General features: G+C 43.8%; 1 protein-coding gene across 2 annotated transcripts in view; it reads right to left on the reverse strand.

The window, feature by feature from the left end:
* The window catches only part of EHBP1L1 (EH domain binding protein 1 like 1), a 98,713-nt gene extending 92,779 nt beyond the window's left edge, over window positions 1–5,934 (reverse strand). For both annotated transcript variants that reach the window (XM_073658369.1, XM_073658368.1), the window contains exon 1: window positions 5,241–5,934. In XM_073658369.1, the coding sequence (XP_073514470.1) occupies window positions 5,241–5,344 (104 nt within the window). In that variant the 5' untranslated portion in view covers window positions 5,345–5,934. The remainder of the gene's footprint in view (window positions 1–5,240) is intronic.
* Between the last annotated feature and the right edge of the window lie 13,307 nt (window positions 5,935–19,241).

Consider the following 19,241-nt stretch of genomic DNA (forward strand, 5'->3'; position numbering starts at 1 on the left):
CAGAATCAGACCGGAGATATCATTTTACTACAGCAGTTTAGAAAGCGAAAGCAGTCGTGTCATTCGTTGCGATGATCTGCACCACCCATTGCCTTATCAAAAATATCTCCAAATGTCATTTAAGCCACATGTCGGAGTGGTGGAGAGGCTATAACGGGTGCAAGGACTGCAGCCCCTCCCTGGCCTTGGCGCGCAACTAGGCCTTCAAGTGAAGAAGTTAGAATAAAGTTTTCAGCTGTTTCTGCAGAGCCGAAAAAATAAGGAACTAACGATCTTAAGAAACCTCAAGACAGAAACCTGATGTAGAGGAAGCAAAGTTTCCTTCTCCTTAATAATAGCCTTTAATATGTCACCAAGTCTGAAGGCCCCTCCAAAAGTTTGCCAAACCTCACAATTTCTGCAGGACCGGACGACCATCTGATGGGCGTGGGGTCCTCTTGACTCGTCATCTATCGGGGGAAAGATGGAATTTGAATGCCCCATCCTTTTGTGTTCTGAGAAGAAAAGCAGCTGCCAGAAGTGAGTGGCAGCAGCTTTCTCCTCTCTCCTCGTTGAAGATGTATCGAGGCTGAGCGCTCGAGGGAGATCGCTGTCTGCCAAATGAGCTGTCGGCCACCAGATATCTCATGTGCATGGCCAGCATAAGGGCATCCTATAAATACTGTGATCGTATATTACTACCGGAAGTGACACAATACTCAAAGCTTTATTTACACTGACGATTGTTGTGAACATGTCCTCCTTATTTCACGATAATTGTGCAGTCTAAACAGTCTAAAAAAAACGCTCATTCGTCGAGTGACATTGTATTTTGGTCTGCACAAAACTATCGTCATTCTCGGCAGTACAATGGCAGCCTATGTGCACTGAGCTATTAGAGATCATTCAGTGAGCATCAGAAGCTCCAACAGGCTCCAAATCGACCTCCGATCAGCAAACAAGTAACTGATTGGAGGTCTTTTAGTGCCGTTGGTTGGCTAGTGTAAAGGTCAGGTACATCATTTAATGAAACCCAATAGAGACCATTTTATGGCGATTTATGAGCTAAGAGGCTCGGAGAAGCATCTAGTAATTTTTGCAAATCTAGAAAGTAGAAATGAAATTCTTAAATACTTCACACAGTTCAAAATCCCCAAAAAAGGACTGCATTCCTGAAGACAGTGTGACTACAGCCCAGACCAAGACAGAGCTTGTTTATCTCCTGCTTCATCAGTGATTACTCACCAAGGCCCAACCAGAAAGTGTCCACAATGAGGACACAAAGGTCACCAAAACCTGTTCTTTTCTATCACTTGGGAGTCAATATAGGTCTTAGAAGATAAGCCAGTCAATAAAGTTCTGCTGTAACATGATGATCCTTAAGGCCCCAATACACATTAGATTCGTGTTGGCCAAACCCACAAATATCAACGGTTCGGCCGACAGTCTAATGTGTATAGGCGCACCGGACATCTGATTGTTGGGGGAGTTATCGATTAGACATGCCCGATTTCGGACTGCCGATCGATTTTGTTCTCCTGGAGATTTGCTGTTGGCAGACAGGTCAGTCGTCGGCTCTCTCATAGGGAACACAGGAGCGCTCGAACGAATGAGTGCTCCTGTGTATGGAAAAGATGGCTGTCAACCAAACGAGCGCTCCTGTGTATGGGAGAGTTGGCTGTCAACCAAACCAGTGCTCCTGTGTATGAGAAAGTTGGCTGCCAATCGACCAAGCGCTCCTGTGTATGGAAAAGATGGCTGTCAACCAAACGAGCGCTCCTGTGTATGGGAGAGTTGGCTGTCAACCAAACCAGTGCTCCTGTGTATGAGAAAGTTGGCTGCCAATCGACCAAGCGCTCCTGTGTATGGAAAAGATGGCTGTCAACCAAACGAGCGCTCCTGTGTATGGGAGAGTTGGCTGTCAACCAAACCAGTGCTCCTGTGTATGAGAAAGTTGGCTGCCAATCGACCAAGCGCTCCTGTGCATGGAAGAGTTGGTTGTCAACCGAACGAGTGCTCCTGTGTATGGGAAAGCTGGCTGCCAACCAAACAAGTGCTCCTGTGTATGAGAGAGTTGGCTGCCAACCCAACGAGCTCTCCTGTGTATGGGAGAGTTGGCTGCCAAACAAACAAGCGCTCCTGTGTATGGGAGAGTTGGCTGTCAAAAAAACAAGGCCTCCTGTGTATGGGAGAGTTGACTGTCAACTGAACTAGCGCTCCTGTGTATGAGAGAGTTGGCTGTCAACCGAATGAGTGTCCCTGTGTATGGGAGAGTTGGCTGTCAACCAAACCAGTGCTCCTGTGTATGAGAAAGTTGGCTGCCAATCGACCAAGCGCTCCTGTGTATGGAAAAGATGGCTGTCAACCAAACGAGCGCTCCTGTGTATGGGAGAGTTGGCTGTCAACCAAACCAGTGCTCCTGTGTATGAGAAAGTTGGCTGCCAATCGACCAAGCGCTCCTGTGCATGGAAGAGTTGGTTGTCAACCGAACGAGTGCTCCTGTGTATGGGAAAGCTGGCTGCCAACCAAACAAGTGCTCCTGTGTATGAGAGAGTTGGCTGCCAACCCAACGAGCTCTCCTGTGTATGGGAGAGTTGGCTGCCAAACAAACAAGCGCTCCTGTGTATGGGAGAGTTGGCTGTCAAAAAAACAAGGCCTCCTGTGTATGGGAGAGTTGACTGTCAACTGAACTAGCGCTCCTGTGTATGAGAGAGTTGGCTGTCAACCGAATGAGTGTCCCTGTGTATGGGAGAGTTGGCTGTCAAAAAAACAAGGACTCCTGTGTATGGGAGAGTTGACTGTCAACTGAACTAGCGCTCCTGTGTATGAGAGACTTGGCTGTCAACCGAATGAGCGCCCCTGTGTATGGGAGAGTTGGCTGTCAACCGAATGAGCGCCCCTGTGTATGGGAGAGTTGGCTGTTAACCGAACGAGCGCTCCTGTGTATGAGAGAGTTGGCTGTCAACCGAATGAGCGCCCCTGTGTATGGGAGAGTTGGCTGTCAACCGAATGAGTGCCCCTGTGTATGGGAGAGTTTGATGTCAACCGAACGAGCGCTCCTGTGTATGAGAGAGTTGGCTGTCAACCGAATGAGCGCTCCTGTGTATGGGAGAGTTGGCTGTCAACTGGACGAGCGTTCCTGTGCATGAGAGAGTTGGCTGTCAACCGGACGAGCGTTCCTGTGTATGAGAGAGTTGGCTGTCAACCGAACGAGCGCTCCTGTGTATGGGAAAGTTGGCTGTCAACCGAACGAGCGCTCCTGTGTATGGGAAAGTTGGCTGTCAACCGGACGAGCGCTCCTGTGTATGGGAGAGTTGGCCGTCAACCGAACGAGCGCTCCTGTGTATGGGAGAGTTGGCTGTCAACCGGACGAGTGCTCCTGTGTATGGGAGAGTTGGCCGTCAACCGAACGAGCGCTCCTGTGTATGGGAGAGTTGGCTGTCAACCGAACGAGCGCTCCTGTGTATGGGAGAGTTGGCTGTCAACCGGACGAGCGCTCCTGTGTATGGGAGAGTTGGCTGTTAACCGAACGAGCGCTCCTGAGTATGGGAGAGTTGGCTGTCAACCGGACGAGCGCTCCTGTGTATGGGAGAGTTGGCCGTCAACCGAACGAGCGCTCCTGTGTATGGGAGAGTTGGCCGTCAACCAAACGAGCGCTCCTGTGTATGGGAGAGTTGGCTGTCAACCGAATGAGCGCTCCTGTGTATGGGAGAGTTGGCTGTCAACCGAATGAGCGCCCCTGTGTATGGGAGAGTTAGCCGTGAACCGAACGAGCGCTCCTGTGTATGGGAGAGTTGTCTGTCAACCAAACGAGCGCTCCTGTGTATGTGAGAGTTGACTGTCAACCGAAAGAGCGCTCCTGTGTATGTGAGAGTTGGCTGTCAACCGAACGAGCGCTCCTGTGTATGGGAGAGTTGGCTGTCAACCGGACGAGCGCTCCTGTGTATGGGACAGTTGGCCGTCAACTGAACGAGCGCTCCTGTGTATGGGAGAGTTGGCCGTGAACCGAACGAGCGCTCCTGTGTATGGGAGAGTTGGCTGTCAACCGAATGAGCGCTCCTGTGTATGGGAGAGTTGGCTGTCAACTGAACGAGCGCTCCTGTGTATGGGAGAGTTGGCTGTCAACCGAACAAGTGCTCCTGTGTATGAGAGAGTTGGCTGTCAACCAAACGAGCGCTCCTGTGTATGGGAGAGTTAGCTGTCAACCAAACGAGCGCTCCTGTGTATGGGAGAGTTAGCTGTCAACCAAACGAGAGCTCCTGTGTATGGGAGAGTTAGCCGTCAACCAAACGAGCACTCCTGTGTATGGGAAAGACAGCCGATATGGCTGTCAGCCGAATGATTGGCCAAACTATTGTTCGGCCAACAGCTATATAACATGAATGGCGGCCTTTATACTTCCAGTATTAACAACATGACATCTATCGGTTCATAGACGCTTATTATTTATGCCTGTTGTGTATACAGCTCTTACCATATGAACTGTCATATCCAATGAAGTGCTACAATGCAGTATATAAAGTATATACCATGTGGCTATTTTGGTGTCATGACTGCACAACTGGATCAAACGGAACAGCGCTCCCAGTGGTGAAATAATCACTGGATGACGTGAGTTATCACATATTCTCCAGACTAAAGGTCCCTTATATCACTATTTCACAGCACTTAACCTGAACGCACGTGACGAGAGATCGCCCATTACACACAAGCGGGGACCTAACCGCCATATTGTGCCTTTTTTTGGCAAGAATAAAATATTGCAATCATCTTTAATACCAGACACATTGCCAGTTACTTACTTTCATGTTAAGTTGTTGTAAAATATCCCTTCTAAGCCCAAAAAAATCAAACGCATCAAGTCACCAGAATCCCATCCCATAAAGACATATGACACCAATCGCGTTGTGCAACTTGCACCGTCAACAAAGGTCACTCCGAGCTGCGACCCCCCGTAAGAAGAGCCGTATGGAAATAAACTTGATATAACATTAATCTATGTTTTATTACGACACCCTGTAAAGTCTTTGTGCTGGTACGCCGGGAATGACGTCACTCATTACTGTTAACACCTATACAAATCTATACTGTAAATATGGCGGAAGATACATAGAGTACGGTATATACCGGTGTAATGACGTCCAAATTGACATCTCTCCTACGACGTACGTGGAGCAGATTCACTCCACACAATAACATGCAGACATCTCATATATACACAGCGGACTCTCGGAGAATGTGACAAAGCGCCGTCATCTCACCATTTCTGGGTGCACTCTAATATAAGTTCCTGGTAAGACGCCACGAACTGGAAGCGGGATGCTCTCTTGCCAGTCCGCTGCAGTCTCTTCCATACAGAAGTCATGGTCGTCTCTCTTCTTAGTGACAGTCTCTGACAGTCTCCAGCATTGTGATGGGCGAAAGGGACACAAATGCTCGCCTCTCTAGTCTTCTTCTTGCTGGTGGTGACTCAGTTGACTCTCTTCGTTGCCTCTCCCTTCCTGTGTGCTTTCTCAGTCTGTCTCTTCGTTCACGTGCTCGTTGTAATTTCTTCTTATAAATTCCACATTTCTTTGGCTGATCCTTTTCTTGTCTTCTCTTTCCTACGTGGAGGAAACTTTTCCTTACTTTTTTTGGGGGGTGAGTCTGCCCGGTCAGAGACAAGGACAGTCTCTGTGCTTCTCACCCTCGCCTGTCAGTGACAGCTCCTTTCAATCTACCTCTGTCTTTCCTGTTTGTGAATGACAGTTTCCCCCCTCCTGGACTGTCTCTTTGACCCCCTGCGTCTCTGCGGTATAGGTTCCTCTCTGTCTCTTTGGCTATTTCTTTATGTGGTTTTTTTTTAAGGCTGCCTCGTTCCCCGTGAGTAAGAGACAGCCTGTTCCCCTCAGCTAAGCAGAAGTAAAACTTGAAGGAGGAGGGAGGGCGGAGGGTGTGCCTGTGACTGTATATATGTATCTGTATACACAAGGCCGTCTGGGTATGTGTCGCCCTACAGGCCTATAATAAATCACTATATCATTTCCTACGCTTTGTTTAATTTACTTCTCCGGATGGAAAATCATTAGATGCAGTTCAGAAACGTTTAAGACAACGTTTTACGTCAAGAAAAGATCAGCATTTCTTCCGCCAAAAGCCCAATTTCAAACACTAGGCGTCAGTTTTTGTACGTGCGCTAATTTTTAGACACTGTGGTTTTTGTCTCTTGTTGATATGTCATGCTTTAAATAAAGTTGCTTTGTTTTTGATACTTCCTGGTATTTGGCTTTGACAAAACTTTATTGATACACAGGTGCAGGTTACATGAGTTTCTGATGCTTTTCAATCATGAAAACGCACTAAGGACTTATGAGCGTTTTTTACCTGTGGATTTTCCGCACAGCCCCACTATCAGTATTTGGTCAGTATTCAGTCAGTATTTTTTCTCAGGAGTGGGAGCCAAAACCAGGAGTGGGTGATAAATGCAGAATTGGTGACTTGTTTCTATTATTCCTTTTCTCTGAATGTTCCTCACCTGGTTTTGGCTCCCACTCCTGAGAAAAAATACTGACCGAATACTGACCAAATACTGATAGTGGGGCCGCGGCCTAAGGCCTCAATCAGACATCTGTGAATCTATGTTTTTCACGGATAGGATACGTACCAGTTAAAGTCTGTGGGACTGTTCACATGTCTGTTTTTTATCGGTGTCATGGATCAAAATTACCCATAAAAGTCAGTGAACAATGTACAATCCGTGCACTGCCCTTGATTAAAGGGCCAGCACCCTTTGAGTTAATCTTCATCCCCAGGTACAATTTCATATATGTATATGTATATATATATATATATATATATATATATGGGGCTGTGTTCACCGTCCCTCGGTCCAACAGTGAGTCTCTGACGCTGCCCCTGATATCTGGCATTGATATTTCTGTATTCACCATCCCTCGGTCCAACAGGGAGTCTCCGCCTTCGCTACCCCCCGTGTCTGGCATTGGCCATGGCACTGTCTTCATGTAGACAACACGACAACCAATCAGTGAGCTCCGCGGTAATACGAGTGTAGACAGAACACCCCACTCAGAGCTGCTGGGCTCACTGATATATATATAAAGTTCTGTATTTACCATCCCTCGGTCCAATGGGGAGTCTGCGCAGCTGCTCACAGTGTCTGGCATTGGCCATGGTACTGTCTTCATGTAGACAACACAGCAGCCAATCAGTGAGCTCAGTGGCTATGTGAGTGTAGACAGAACACCCCACTCAGGGCTGCTGAGCTCACTGATATATATATAAAGTGCTGTATTTACCATCCCTCGGCTTAAAAGTGAGTCTCCGCAGCTGCTCACAGTGTCTGGCATTGGCCAAGGCACTGTCTTTATGTAGACAACACGGCAGCCAATCAGTGAGCTCAGCGGCTATGTGAGTGTAGACAGAACACCCCACTCAGAGCTGCTGAGCTTGCTGATATATAGAAAAAGCTGCATTCACCATCCCTCAGTCCAACGGTGAGTCTCCGAAGCTGCTCCCAGCGTCTGGCATTGGCCATGGCACTGTCTTTATGTAGAGAACACAGCAGCCAATCAGTGAGCTCCGCGGTAATACGAGTGTAGACAGAAAGCCCCACTCCAGAGCTTCTGAGCTCACTGATTGTGCTGCGGCGCTGTTGATGTGATGTCAGTGTCAGACACCAGAAACAGAGGCAGAGACTCAGCGCTGAACCTGGGGACGGTGAGTAATTTGTTACCAATTTGTGTCCGGGGATGAAGATGAACTGAAATGAGACATCCCTTTAACACTGCAATCGACAGGAGAATCTTTGCAATTTTTTTTCTCAGACACTGATAAAGCACTGATGGTAAAAACTGACAGACAGAGCAAACACTGATGAAACGCAGATCCAAACACCGATGAATAACACTCCGTGTTTTTACGTATGTGAAAAATCACAGACGTCTGAATGAGGCCTTATACAAGCCGATTGTGCGCAAAAAGAAAGATGGAGACGCGTCCTTCTTCGATCTGTGTTGCGGATCAAACTCGCCAATGCAAGTTAATGGCCCTGTGATAAAAAAAAATTGATGAAACCCTATACTGATGATGAAAAAATCATAAAAACTGAGAGATAAAAATGTATTAGCACCTGATATAGCGATATGAAAAATTTGTGTTCTGAAGGGTCGATGCTTGAAAGTAAGGCTTTATATGATTATATGAACATTGAGTATTTTTAGGATTCTCCATTTGGAGCGGATTTTCTCCAGAAACAGTTGAAAAATCATTTAAAAAACACTAGAAAAATGTTTCCTCTTCATTTCTATCTTAAAACCATTTTGCTGTTCATATATTCAGGGTTTTGAGCGTTTTTTTTATTACCGCTTTAGGTTTTGAAAAACATCAGGTAGGAAAAAGAAAAGTGCATGTCACTTCTTTTGGTGGAATCTACTCAAACTATGCACCGTCCAATCAAAAGACTTCAAAAAACGCTTCAGGAAAAAAAACAAACTTTCAAAACCACTTCAAGAATCGAAAAATTAATCCAAAAATGTCCCAAAATTTCTTGAAGTGGTTCCCACTTGAAAAAGTTGTCATTTATGACCACCTCAAAAATTTTGATTGGTACATATCCTTAGGCTATGTTCACACTGAGTTTTTTCTGGAATTATTGGATATTCTCCAAATTCCTCCTAAAAAAACCCCACTACAAAATGCTTGGGAGTCTCTTCATCTTCATTTCTATTCTTTACTGATAGGAAAAGAAAACGCTTTTTGAAAAAAAGAAAGTGCATGTCACTTTGAAGCAATTCTTGAAGGAAAGCTGTTGGCACAGTCCACTCAAAAGGCTGCAAAAAAACTCTTCTAAAACCTCTCCAGGAAAAGAAAAACACTATCAAAAACTCCCCAATATGGAGACTTTCCTGAAGTGATTTCTGCTTTAAAAAAAACTTCATAGATTTTGATATGCTTCATACTCAACTGGACTCTTTAAAGAGAACCAGGACTACCTCCTCTGTTGCCTCAAGGGCATTTCACTCAGCTGGCCAGACTTTGCTCTACACTGATGAGGGGGCAAACACCCTGAAACAGGCCACCTCGGGATGAATTTCTGACATAGCATTTATCTCTGGTAATGCTACGAGGCTTATAAAGGAGTCAGATATTTAATTAAAGGCTAACTACCTCTCTTAGAAGGTAGACAGGTTTGGGCTCAGGATAGGAGACATTATTATAGGAAGGGGCCAAGGTTGGGGGGACAATATTATAGTAAGGGGCCCAGGATGGGGGACATCATTACAGGAAGGGGCCAAGGTTGGGGGACATTATTATAGTAAGGGGCCCAGGATGGGGGACTTCATTACAGGAAGGGGCCCAGGATGGGGGACATTATTATAGGAAGTGGTCCAGGATGGGGGACAATGAAACAGGAAAGGAACCAGAAAAGGGAGGAGATTAATACTGGAAGGGGCCAGGATGAGGGACATTATTACACGGGGGGAGCGAACGCATATGTTTATAGGATCTAGACTGCCACAAAGGCGCATACATCTGACCAACTTGCAGCTAGGGGCCCAGGTCCAAATTTTGCACCAGCATTTTTATGACTTTTTTTTTAGCCAAATCCAGAAGTTGATGCAGCAGGATGGAGAAGTATAAATTGTCTTATAGTATGAATAGTTTCCAGCCTGTGATTCCAAATTGTAGCTAAACAATTGAAAAAAGTGTCAGTTACCCACAAAATTAAATTAAAACTCCACAACATGCAAAATGCTGTAGATATGAGGTCCAATCCATTAGTCCACTTGGTCCTTTTTTGCCTGTTTTATGGTGTTTTTCACCTGTTTTTTTGTGCCTTATTAGTCTTTTAATTTGTTCCTTCTTTTTAAGTCTATTTTATACGTTTTCTATTTTTTTTATATGTGGTCACAGTTTGGGATTTCCAGATATTTTCAGCTGATTCAGCAATTGCAACTTTTTAAAAAATCAAAACATTTTTGGGCAAATGTGCTTTAGGAGAGAATTTATATAGGCCTAAAATATTTATGCAAATTTTGGGTCATTTTTAGCAGATCATTCAACTTTATCCGCAACGGGGCTGATTAGTCATTTGCATTTTTTTTTTTAAACATTTTTTTTTTCATCTTGCGGTAGTTGCTGACTTTTTCTTTGCGTCAAATTTATCATGTGCGTCATGAATTTTGCACAAAATCAAAAATGGTGTTTTTTTTTCCTGTCTTCAACTATTTTGGGCAATTTTTAGCAGAAAAATTTCAGTTGAACATAAAATCACTCCTTGGGGGACCTGAAATACATTTGTGAAATTTTTTTCAACTTTTTGAAAAGTCTTAAATAATGAATCAAACAAAAACATCTAGAGACCCTAAACCCCACCGGAAAGACTAAAAAGAAAAGCAGGCGATCACATATAAATTGAATTAGAAAAAGGCGCAAATGATGGATTTGGTGTAAACCAAAAAAAAAGGCGCAAAACATCAAAAATTCCACAGAAAATAGGAACAAATGCAATTGTGAAAAATTTGGCACAAAAAACAGCAAAGAGAAAAGTGACTTAAAAAAATCTTTCTTTGGGCATTTTTCACTGTAGGTTTACTAAAATAATTTCAAAAACTTTGCAAATGTACAAGAAGAAAAAGACACTAAAAAAATCCATAAAACCACTTTAAACTGATGTTTCTATTACATCCATTCAACATCTAGTAGTTAAAAAATGGTGATAATCAAGCGTTTGTTTCCGGCACAGAAAATGTTAGTGTTTTATTTTGTGCTGTCTTCCCGTTCTGTTGCCTTCAAAGAAGTTTCAAAAACTTTTCTATGACCATTTGATCACCCTGGGACATTTGGATTTTCAAGACAGATAATCTTTAATTGTGTGCCTTTTGTGGCTCTGTTCACATTGTGTCTTCCTGCAGCTTTAGATCATATATCAAATGTATCCATAGCTCCCATTTACCCAACAGATGGCAACTCTGCTCTGTGCCAATCAGTGGTGGGGGGTGGGATTGGACTTCATGGCAGAAGGTTTACTTACTAGTCTTCTAGTGAAAATCTCCTGCTGAGAAAACAGTGATTGTATGAAACCTACAGCAAGCAGCCCAGTCAGTGACACATCGCTGGAATCAGGGACTCTTTCTCTACATCATGCTACTCTCAGATTAGGCGGTAAAAACCTGATGACAGATTCACTTTAAAGGGAAAACATAATGTGATTTGGCAGTAAATAATTGGGGCTTTACACACTTTGATAAAGGCACAAAATTCAAAAAGTTTGTATGAATTTCAATCAATTGCAATTCTCTCACACTTATGTGTGTAAATGCAATGTATGGTCAATAAAAAATATATAGGGGCTATCCTAAATCCCAGGAACAGAATGTCAAACATCATATCTGACCCTGAAACAATAAAAAAGAAAAAAAAAAAAACTTTTCAAAATAGCTTGTACTATTTTAGTCTCATATGTCCAGATGATTATTAGCCATGGAGACGCGTACGGCGTGGTTTACAGATCACAAGGGGTTAAACCGCTCCCACCCTCTGCCCTTCTATATTCCCCACCCCATGCCATCTCCTCTCAGCTGTCACACTGTTCCCTCCGTCATTGTCATTCTGTGTGAAAGGAGAACTGACAGGCAATGACAGCTGCAAGATATTCCTAGAGGTGACACTAATTCTGTCACTGTCGCTCACCGCCGGTGCTCTACACCGCAGCCGCATGAGCAGCTCAGAGCCGCCAATGTGTCAGCAATATGGTGCAAATATTAATATCATTATTCTGCAGCATGAGATAAAAGGTAGTTGAGGTCTAAGCAACTTGCATAAAATGAGTTACCTCTGTAACTGACCTCCCTGCACTCTCCAAATTCGTGCCACAGCCCTTTCCTACTAAATTTTTGAAGACCCTTTCACTGATTGTCATATGGGTGAGATGTCAGAGCAATACCATTGATCTGCATCACAGATAAATCAATTAGCTCAGTGCGCGCTGTCAGGATTCTCCAGTGCCAGGATCATGTGATCTCAAATGCACGAATTACATACTTCCGGCCACATTCCAACTAGACGTGTCCGCACGTCTAGTCAGCATGTGACCGCATATATGCAAATCGCATACTTGCGGTCACGCACCCACCAGAGAATCTTGACAGCACACACACTGCACATAGAGCGACTGCAGACTTGACCCCCAAGCCTGGACAACCCCTTTAGGGACTTATTATATTATGTTTGACAGTTTGAGGTATATATTAGCCAATCATCTGAACAGGGCATTGATGTTGAGGGGATGAATTGTGTCAAGATGTCAAATTGGAAATGTCTTTGTAATTTCCGGATCCCGGAGAGCAGTGTGAATGGCTGCTATCATTGTGTTCTGCGATCACGATGTCTGGAGTTTTGCAAAAGTGATCACATGAACTGTCCATCAAGGTTTCATGTCATATACCATTAGGTCTGATCACTATAATAAAAATATGATATTTTGTACTTTTCCTATAAGTTCCATCTTCAATAGGTACAAATTACATTACTTTCACAACTTTTTAGAAAGTTAGAAAGTTTTTTCCAGGTAGAATCCTATGGGATGTCACTCACAGGCAGGCCCTCTGGGTGGGGACATTCTCAGCTTCAGATATCTGCTCTGGCAAGCCACAAGTTTGCTTTTCCTGTCTTAACTTGAAAGAAACATTACAAACTTGCCGGGCAGGCCACTTTAAGAAAAGGTGGGGTCGGAACAGCTGGAAAAAGGTGATGTCATCGGAGAAGGGAAGAAAGTTTAAAGTGGCAATATATGTCATTAACTCCAAACTAAACAAGACTCCGACTTCTCATTACAGGCGCTGATATGGTGCAACAGTGCATGGTCCTTGAGGATATACATATAGCTGTAGGTGTACTTATTAATATAAAACATATATCAGAATTTTTCCATTAATATGCCTGTAAGTTCCTATTGCGTAACCTATCAGCATGTGGAAGTAATAGTATGGCTGGGTGGGCTCTTGTTCCCCAATAAAAATGATAACTTTTTTTTGTAAAGATCGGATGTACCAGTCATGAGAAATTTAGCATAGAATCCATAAGAAAATTAGGCTCTTAGTGCACTGGGGGCGTGTCAGTGCACTTGGAAGAAACAGCCAGAGTAACATGACACACCCCCAGTGCACTTACAGCAAGATTTGCATATGGCTTCTCTTGTAGGTTTCTCATGACTGCCACATCGGATCTCAACAAATAAGGTTTCATTTTATTGCGTTTATGCAGCTTAAAGAGAACTGCAACCAACAAGTTCTGTGCCTCATATGAGAATTGTAACCGTCAAGGTTTTGTTGTGCCACTGCAATTTAAGTAAAGAAAAAGTAAATTTTAACTACTATAGTAATGACTTATACAGTAAGTTTTACATGTCACTTAACTCTGGCTTGGTCCGGGGAATAACTTCCAATTTTTGAGAATACCTTTTTATGTTCTAAGTTCTCAAACTTGGAAGTTATTCCCTGTCCACTGGTTAGGGGCTAACGTCCCAATTAATGGGGTTCCGACCGCTGGGATGCCCACTGATGCTGAGATACTGGAGCAGTAGTTGATTATATGCACATCTCTGCTCCATTCATTCTTAATGGAACCGGGAAGATAACGGAGCACAGCGCTTGGTTGTCCTTCGGCCCTCCCATAAGAATGAATGGAGCGGCAGTGCGCATGATCGACCGCTGCCACAGTCACACATTGACTTTTTCTTTGCTGAAATTGCAGTGGCACAACAAGCCTTGATGGTTACAATTTTCATATGAAGCACAGAACTTGCCTGTTGCAGTACATTGTAGATAGTGTACTTGCACATGCATTTCAGAACACACTAAAGGCATTATCCGGGATTTCAGAACACACTAAAGGCGTTATCCGGGATTTCAGAACACACTAAAGGCATTATCTGGGATTTCAGAACACACTAAAGGCGTTATCCGGGATTTCAGAACACACTAAAGGTATTATCTGGGATTTCAGAACCCACTAAAGGCGCTATCTGGGATTTCAGAACCCACTAAAGGCGCTATCTGGGATTTCAGAACCCACTAAAGGCGCTATCTGGGATTTCAGAACCCACTAAAGGCGCTATCTGGGATTTCAGAACCCACTAAAGGCGCTATCTGGGATTTCAGAACCCACTAAAGGCGCTATCTAGGATTTCAGAACCCACTAAAGGCGCTATCTGGGATTTCAGAACCCACTAAAGGCGCCATCTGGGATTTCAGAACCCACTAAAGGCGTTATCTGGGATTTCAGAACACACTAAAGGCGCTATCTGGGATTTCAGAACACACTAAAGGCGCTATCTGGGATTTCAGAACACACTAAAGGCATTATCCGGGATTTCAGAACACACTAAGGGCGTTATCTGGGATTTCAGAACACATTAAAGGCATTATCCGGGACTATTTTTTATTTTTACAATGTGCTTAAGAACTAACAGGCACGTAATTGCTAACTACCTGCCTGATGTGCCCGGAGCCGATCTCTGCCGGCACAGAGCGGTGACAGATCGCTCCTTCCGGCGATTCAGTGGCTTCTACTGACATCATATCAACAGAGCAGCAGCTTCTCTTCCATTCTTCTCTGTTGATGGTGCGTGACTGCCGACATCAAGCTGATTGACAGTTGGCTCCCCGCTGCTTAATTGCGGGGAGCCAATGGTCAAACACTATCACGTCCCGTCAACAGAGCAGCCCGAAAGAAGAAGAGCTGCTCTGTTGACGTGGAGAAGCTGAACCGCCTATTATTTTTTAAGCACATATTAAAAAAAAAAGTCCTGGACAACCCCTTTAAAATTCTCTCTCTCAGGTCTCTGTTGACTTCTCAGCGGTCTTCCGGCTAATGTTTCCTTCAAAGTAACCCACAGACAGTGCTCTCTTTCCACTGCTTCAGAGCCTCGGTTCATGGAATCGGTGGAGGTTCCAGTGGTCGGACCCCTGTGATAGGAAAGATATTCCCTATCCAATGAACAGAAATGCCCCTTTAAGGGGAAAGCACTGGAGCACCCCAGTTAGGTACCTGTAAAACTTACTGTATAAGTCATTACTATACCATCATAATGAAAGCATGTATTTAGAATACAGACATATATTTAGAAAAATTGTTACATCCACCTGTACAAATGAAGCAAACACACCACACCCATCAGACACATCACCTAAGGCTAGGGCTACACGGGCCATGCATATACAATGCACTGCAATTTGTAACAAGCTGTCTGCCGAGTCACGTGGAGTTTCAAAACAGGTTTTAGAAGCCTCTGTGCTTTCTCTGGGCTTGTGTGAGTTTCCTCGTTCACTCCCAAAACTTTGAGAAATTTGCTTCCTATGAAATTGGCCCTTGTGTGTGTCTGAGATAAGGGTTAGAGTGTAAGTCTACCGAATATGTACTAGGTGTAATATTAATAATATTAGTAAATATCTCCAATTAGAAATGTAGTGTAGTTCTTCTGATAAGCTATGCCACTTACCACATGTGCAGGGCAGTGCAGTAGCTTAGATCTCCATGGTGACGACCACTAACAACTAACTGTCACTATATGACTGGTCATCACCATGGAGACCTAAGCTACTGTAATGCGCTGTACATGGGATAAGTGACATAGCGAATCAGAGGAACTGTACTACATTTCTAATTGGAGGTATTTGCTAATATTAATATTATTACACCTACTACATATTGGGATAGGATCTGGGAGAAGGGAATACCACTTTAAAGTGACAATCTGGACACCAACAGGGGGTTGTGCATTGTTAAAACTGAGACACTCCCCCCTCCCCTTTAAATTCATGTATTTTTTGGCAGAAAATATTCTTTTATGCGTTTGGGATTTATTAAAAATGTTGCACGGTTTGCCTTCTTTTATGTTTTATTGTCTATTGCTGAATGAGTTAAGTGAGAATCTGTCAGTGAGCTCCTTCTGACAAGAGTTGCCCTAATTTCCCTCTTCTGGGCTCCTCAGAACTGATTCATGAGAGATATGAAAGTTGAGCCAAACTTTGTGTTTATAAATCACCTTATAAGCGCTCAGAAAAGAGTCCTGAACGTCAGGACAAACTTATCATTTAAGTCATTCTGCAGACAGTGGAGCACAGTGGCTACAGAGGGTAAATGGTGCAACATAGTGTGAAATCCAATCATTATTGGTCTCCTGGCACCTGACGCAGCATTTACAAAGTTGTCCCAGAATTTCCATTTTCATTCTCAAAATTCTCAATTTATGGGTAAACTCTATATTCAGTGAAGACAGATTACATTACTGAGATAGAATCTTATGAGCACCAACTGTCATCCCCTATCTAGGAGGGAGCTCTGCCTCTAGCTCCTCCCTTCTCCTCCTAAATAGAATCTTATGAGCCCCAACTGTCATCTGCTAGGTGATGACAGTTGGTGCTCATAAGGTTTTATGTAGAAGGGAGGAGCTAGAGGCAAAGCTCCTCCTTTCTGCATAGAATCTTATGAGCACCAACTGTCATCTCCTATGTAGGAGAAGGGAGGAGCTTGAGGCAGAGCTCCTCCCTCCTACATAGAATCTCATGAACACCAACTGTCATCCCCTATGTAGGAGGGAGGACCTCTGCCCCTAGCTCCTCCCTTCTCCTCCTACATAGAACTTTATGAGCCCCAACTGTCATCTGCTAGGTGATGACAGTTGGTGCTCATAAGGTTCTATGTAGGAGAGAGGGGCTAGAGGCAAAGCTCCTTTCTGCATAGAATCTTATGAGCACCAACTTTCATCTCTTATGTAGAAGGGAGGAGCTAGAGGCAGAGCTCCTCCCTCCTACATAGAATCTTATGACCACCAACTATCATCGCCTATGTAGGAGGGAGGAGCTCTGCCTCTAGCTCCTCCCTTCTCCTCCTACATAAAACCTTGAGCCCCAACTATCATCTGCTATCTCCTAAGTGATGACAGTTGGAGCTCATAAGGTTCTATGTAGCAAGGAGAAGCTAGAGGCAAAGCTCCTCCTTTCTGCATAGAATCTTATGAGCACCAACTGTCATCTCCTATCTCAGTCATGTAATCTATCTTCACTGAATACAGATTTTATCTGTAAATTGAGAATTTTGAGAATGAAAGATCAGTCCAGGAGGAGAAAGAAGCAGATTTCTCTGATAAAATATATTACAAAGTTGCTTATTTTCACGTGTACTATTCATTTATTAAATAAAAATTAAATGATGGTTACTTTAAATATCAAAATGTTTTATTCAAGGAAGGAAAAATGATATGTTGCAGCTGTTGAGCATTTTCCCAAAAGAGGACACCCCCACATCCTATATATACACCCTTTGTGACATCAGCGGGATCAGTCAGTCCTAGTTTCCCCCCTTCTAGTGAGTTTTTAATCTATTTTTTTTATCTATTAATTTCAGCTGCAAATAAAAAAATAGAAAAAAATTAAACAAAATATAATATATATAAAATATTCATTATTTAATTATTATTAGAAATTCATTATTTAATGTTGTTTTTTTTACATGAGAACAATTCAGAAAAAACAATGGAATAACCTCACCTGGGATGAGATCTGCTGGAGGCCTCTAGGACCACACGTGGATGGATTCACCTGGATCTACAACACTCGATCCATACCTGGTTTTTGCTATTTAAGCTACTGAGGTGCCAATGATGTATTCCCTTCAGACTCCATAAGATTGAGGGGGGGGGTGAAAAAAGAAAGCAAATGACATCATTCTCCAATGGTAAAAAAAAAATGCCGGGTTTCCATAGGAACAGCTGCAGAAAGTACGTACGCTGCATGAAATGGAAAGCTCGGGCTTAAAATATTGATTTACTATACAGGAAACAATAGGTGTCGTGCTGTGACAAACACCGAGAAAATAAATCAAAACCAAGGGGGAAAAAATGAAATCCTTCTCAAAAAACAAAGCAGCTGCCACAATTACAAAAAGATGAAAAAAAAAAAATCACTTCCACTTAGGTGTATTTATAGATTCCACAAATGCTGTGATAGTCTACCATTAACGCTCACACTGCATAGGGCCATTTTCCAGTATTTCGGTCAGTATTTTACACTTACCGCATTTTTCGGACTATAAGACGAACCTAGGTTTTAGAGGACGAAAATAGAAAAAAAAATTAAGCAAAAAATGTTGTCATGATGCCCTGTTATGGGGGAGGGGGTCTGCTGCTGACACTGGTATTGGGGTAATGTCCCCCAATTCTGTTAATATTTTCCATCCTGGTATGTATGGCCCCTCCTTCCTGGTATACGTGGCCCATCCTGATATGCATAGCACCCCAATCCACAATCCTGGTAAGCATGGCACCCCAATCAGCCATCCTGGTATGCATGGCCCCCCCCTCACACCTATCCTGGTATGTATGGCACTCTTCATCACTGTATGTATGGCCCCCCCTTATCCCTCTTCCTGGTATGTATGGCACCCTTCTCCCCTGTATGTATGGGGCCATACCTACAGCAATGAAGGGTGCCATACATACCAGGAAGAGGGATGAGGAGGGGCCATACATATCGGGATGAAGGGCGCCATACATACCAAGAGCCGCGCTGCAGGCACAGTGTTCCTGCTATTAAGGAAGATATATATTCACTGCTCCCCATGCCCATGGGCGTGGGGAGCAGTGAATATTAATTTTCTTTAGTAGCGGGCACAGTGTAGGCTGCAGCAGGCGGCTGCTGCCTCCTGTGCCCCACTACTCCGCCGCTTCCCCCACCACCCACAGCCACAGTATTTATGTATATCGGACTATAAGACGCACCCCCCCACTTTCCTCCAAAATTTTGGAGGAAAAAAGTGCGTCTTATAGTCCGAAAAATACGGTACTTGCCAACTTTCCCTTAGGCTGTGTGCCCACTACGCGTTTTTAAGCGTTTCCACAGCGGCGATTCCGCCACAGAAACGCTTAAAAAACGCTTGGTAGAAGGCCTGCGATGTTCCCCAATGATAATCCGCATGTGCTATGCACATGCTGCGGAAATTTCCGCTGCGGATTATTATTGCGGAAAAAAACGCAGCACTACCAATTATTTTGCGGACACGCAGCATAATTGACGCCATTGACTTGCATTGAATCGCTTAATGTCCGCATGACTACATGCGGATATAAAAGCGATTCAATGTGCGGATGGTACCCGGGTTTAGAGAAGAGGAGACTCTCCTCCGGACCCGGGTACCACAGTACCTGTAAAAAAAAGAGAATTTAAAATAAAAAAACATTATACTCACCTTCTGATGTCCCCCGG

Source organism: Phyllobates terribilis, unplaced genomic scaffold, assembly GCF_046119375.1.
Source record: "Phyllobates terribilis strain yellow unplaced genomic scaffold, ASM4611937v1 Scaffold_13__5_contigs__length_258822181, whole genome shotgun sequence".
Lineage (NCBI taxonomy): Eukaryota > Metazoa > Chordata > Amphibia > Anura > Dendrobatidae > Phyllobates > Phyllobates terribilis.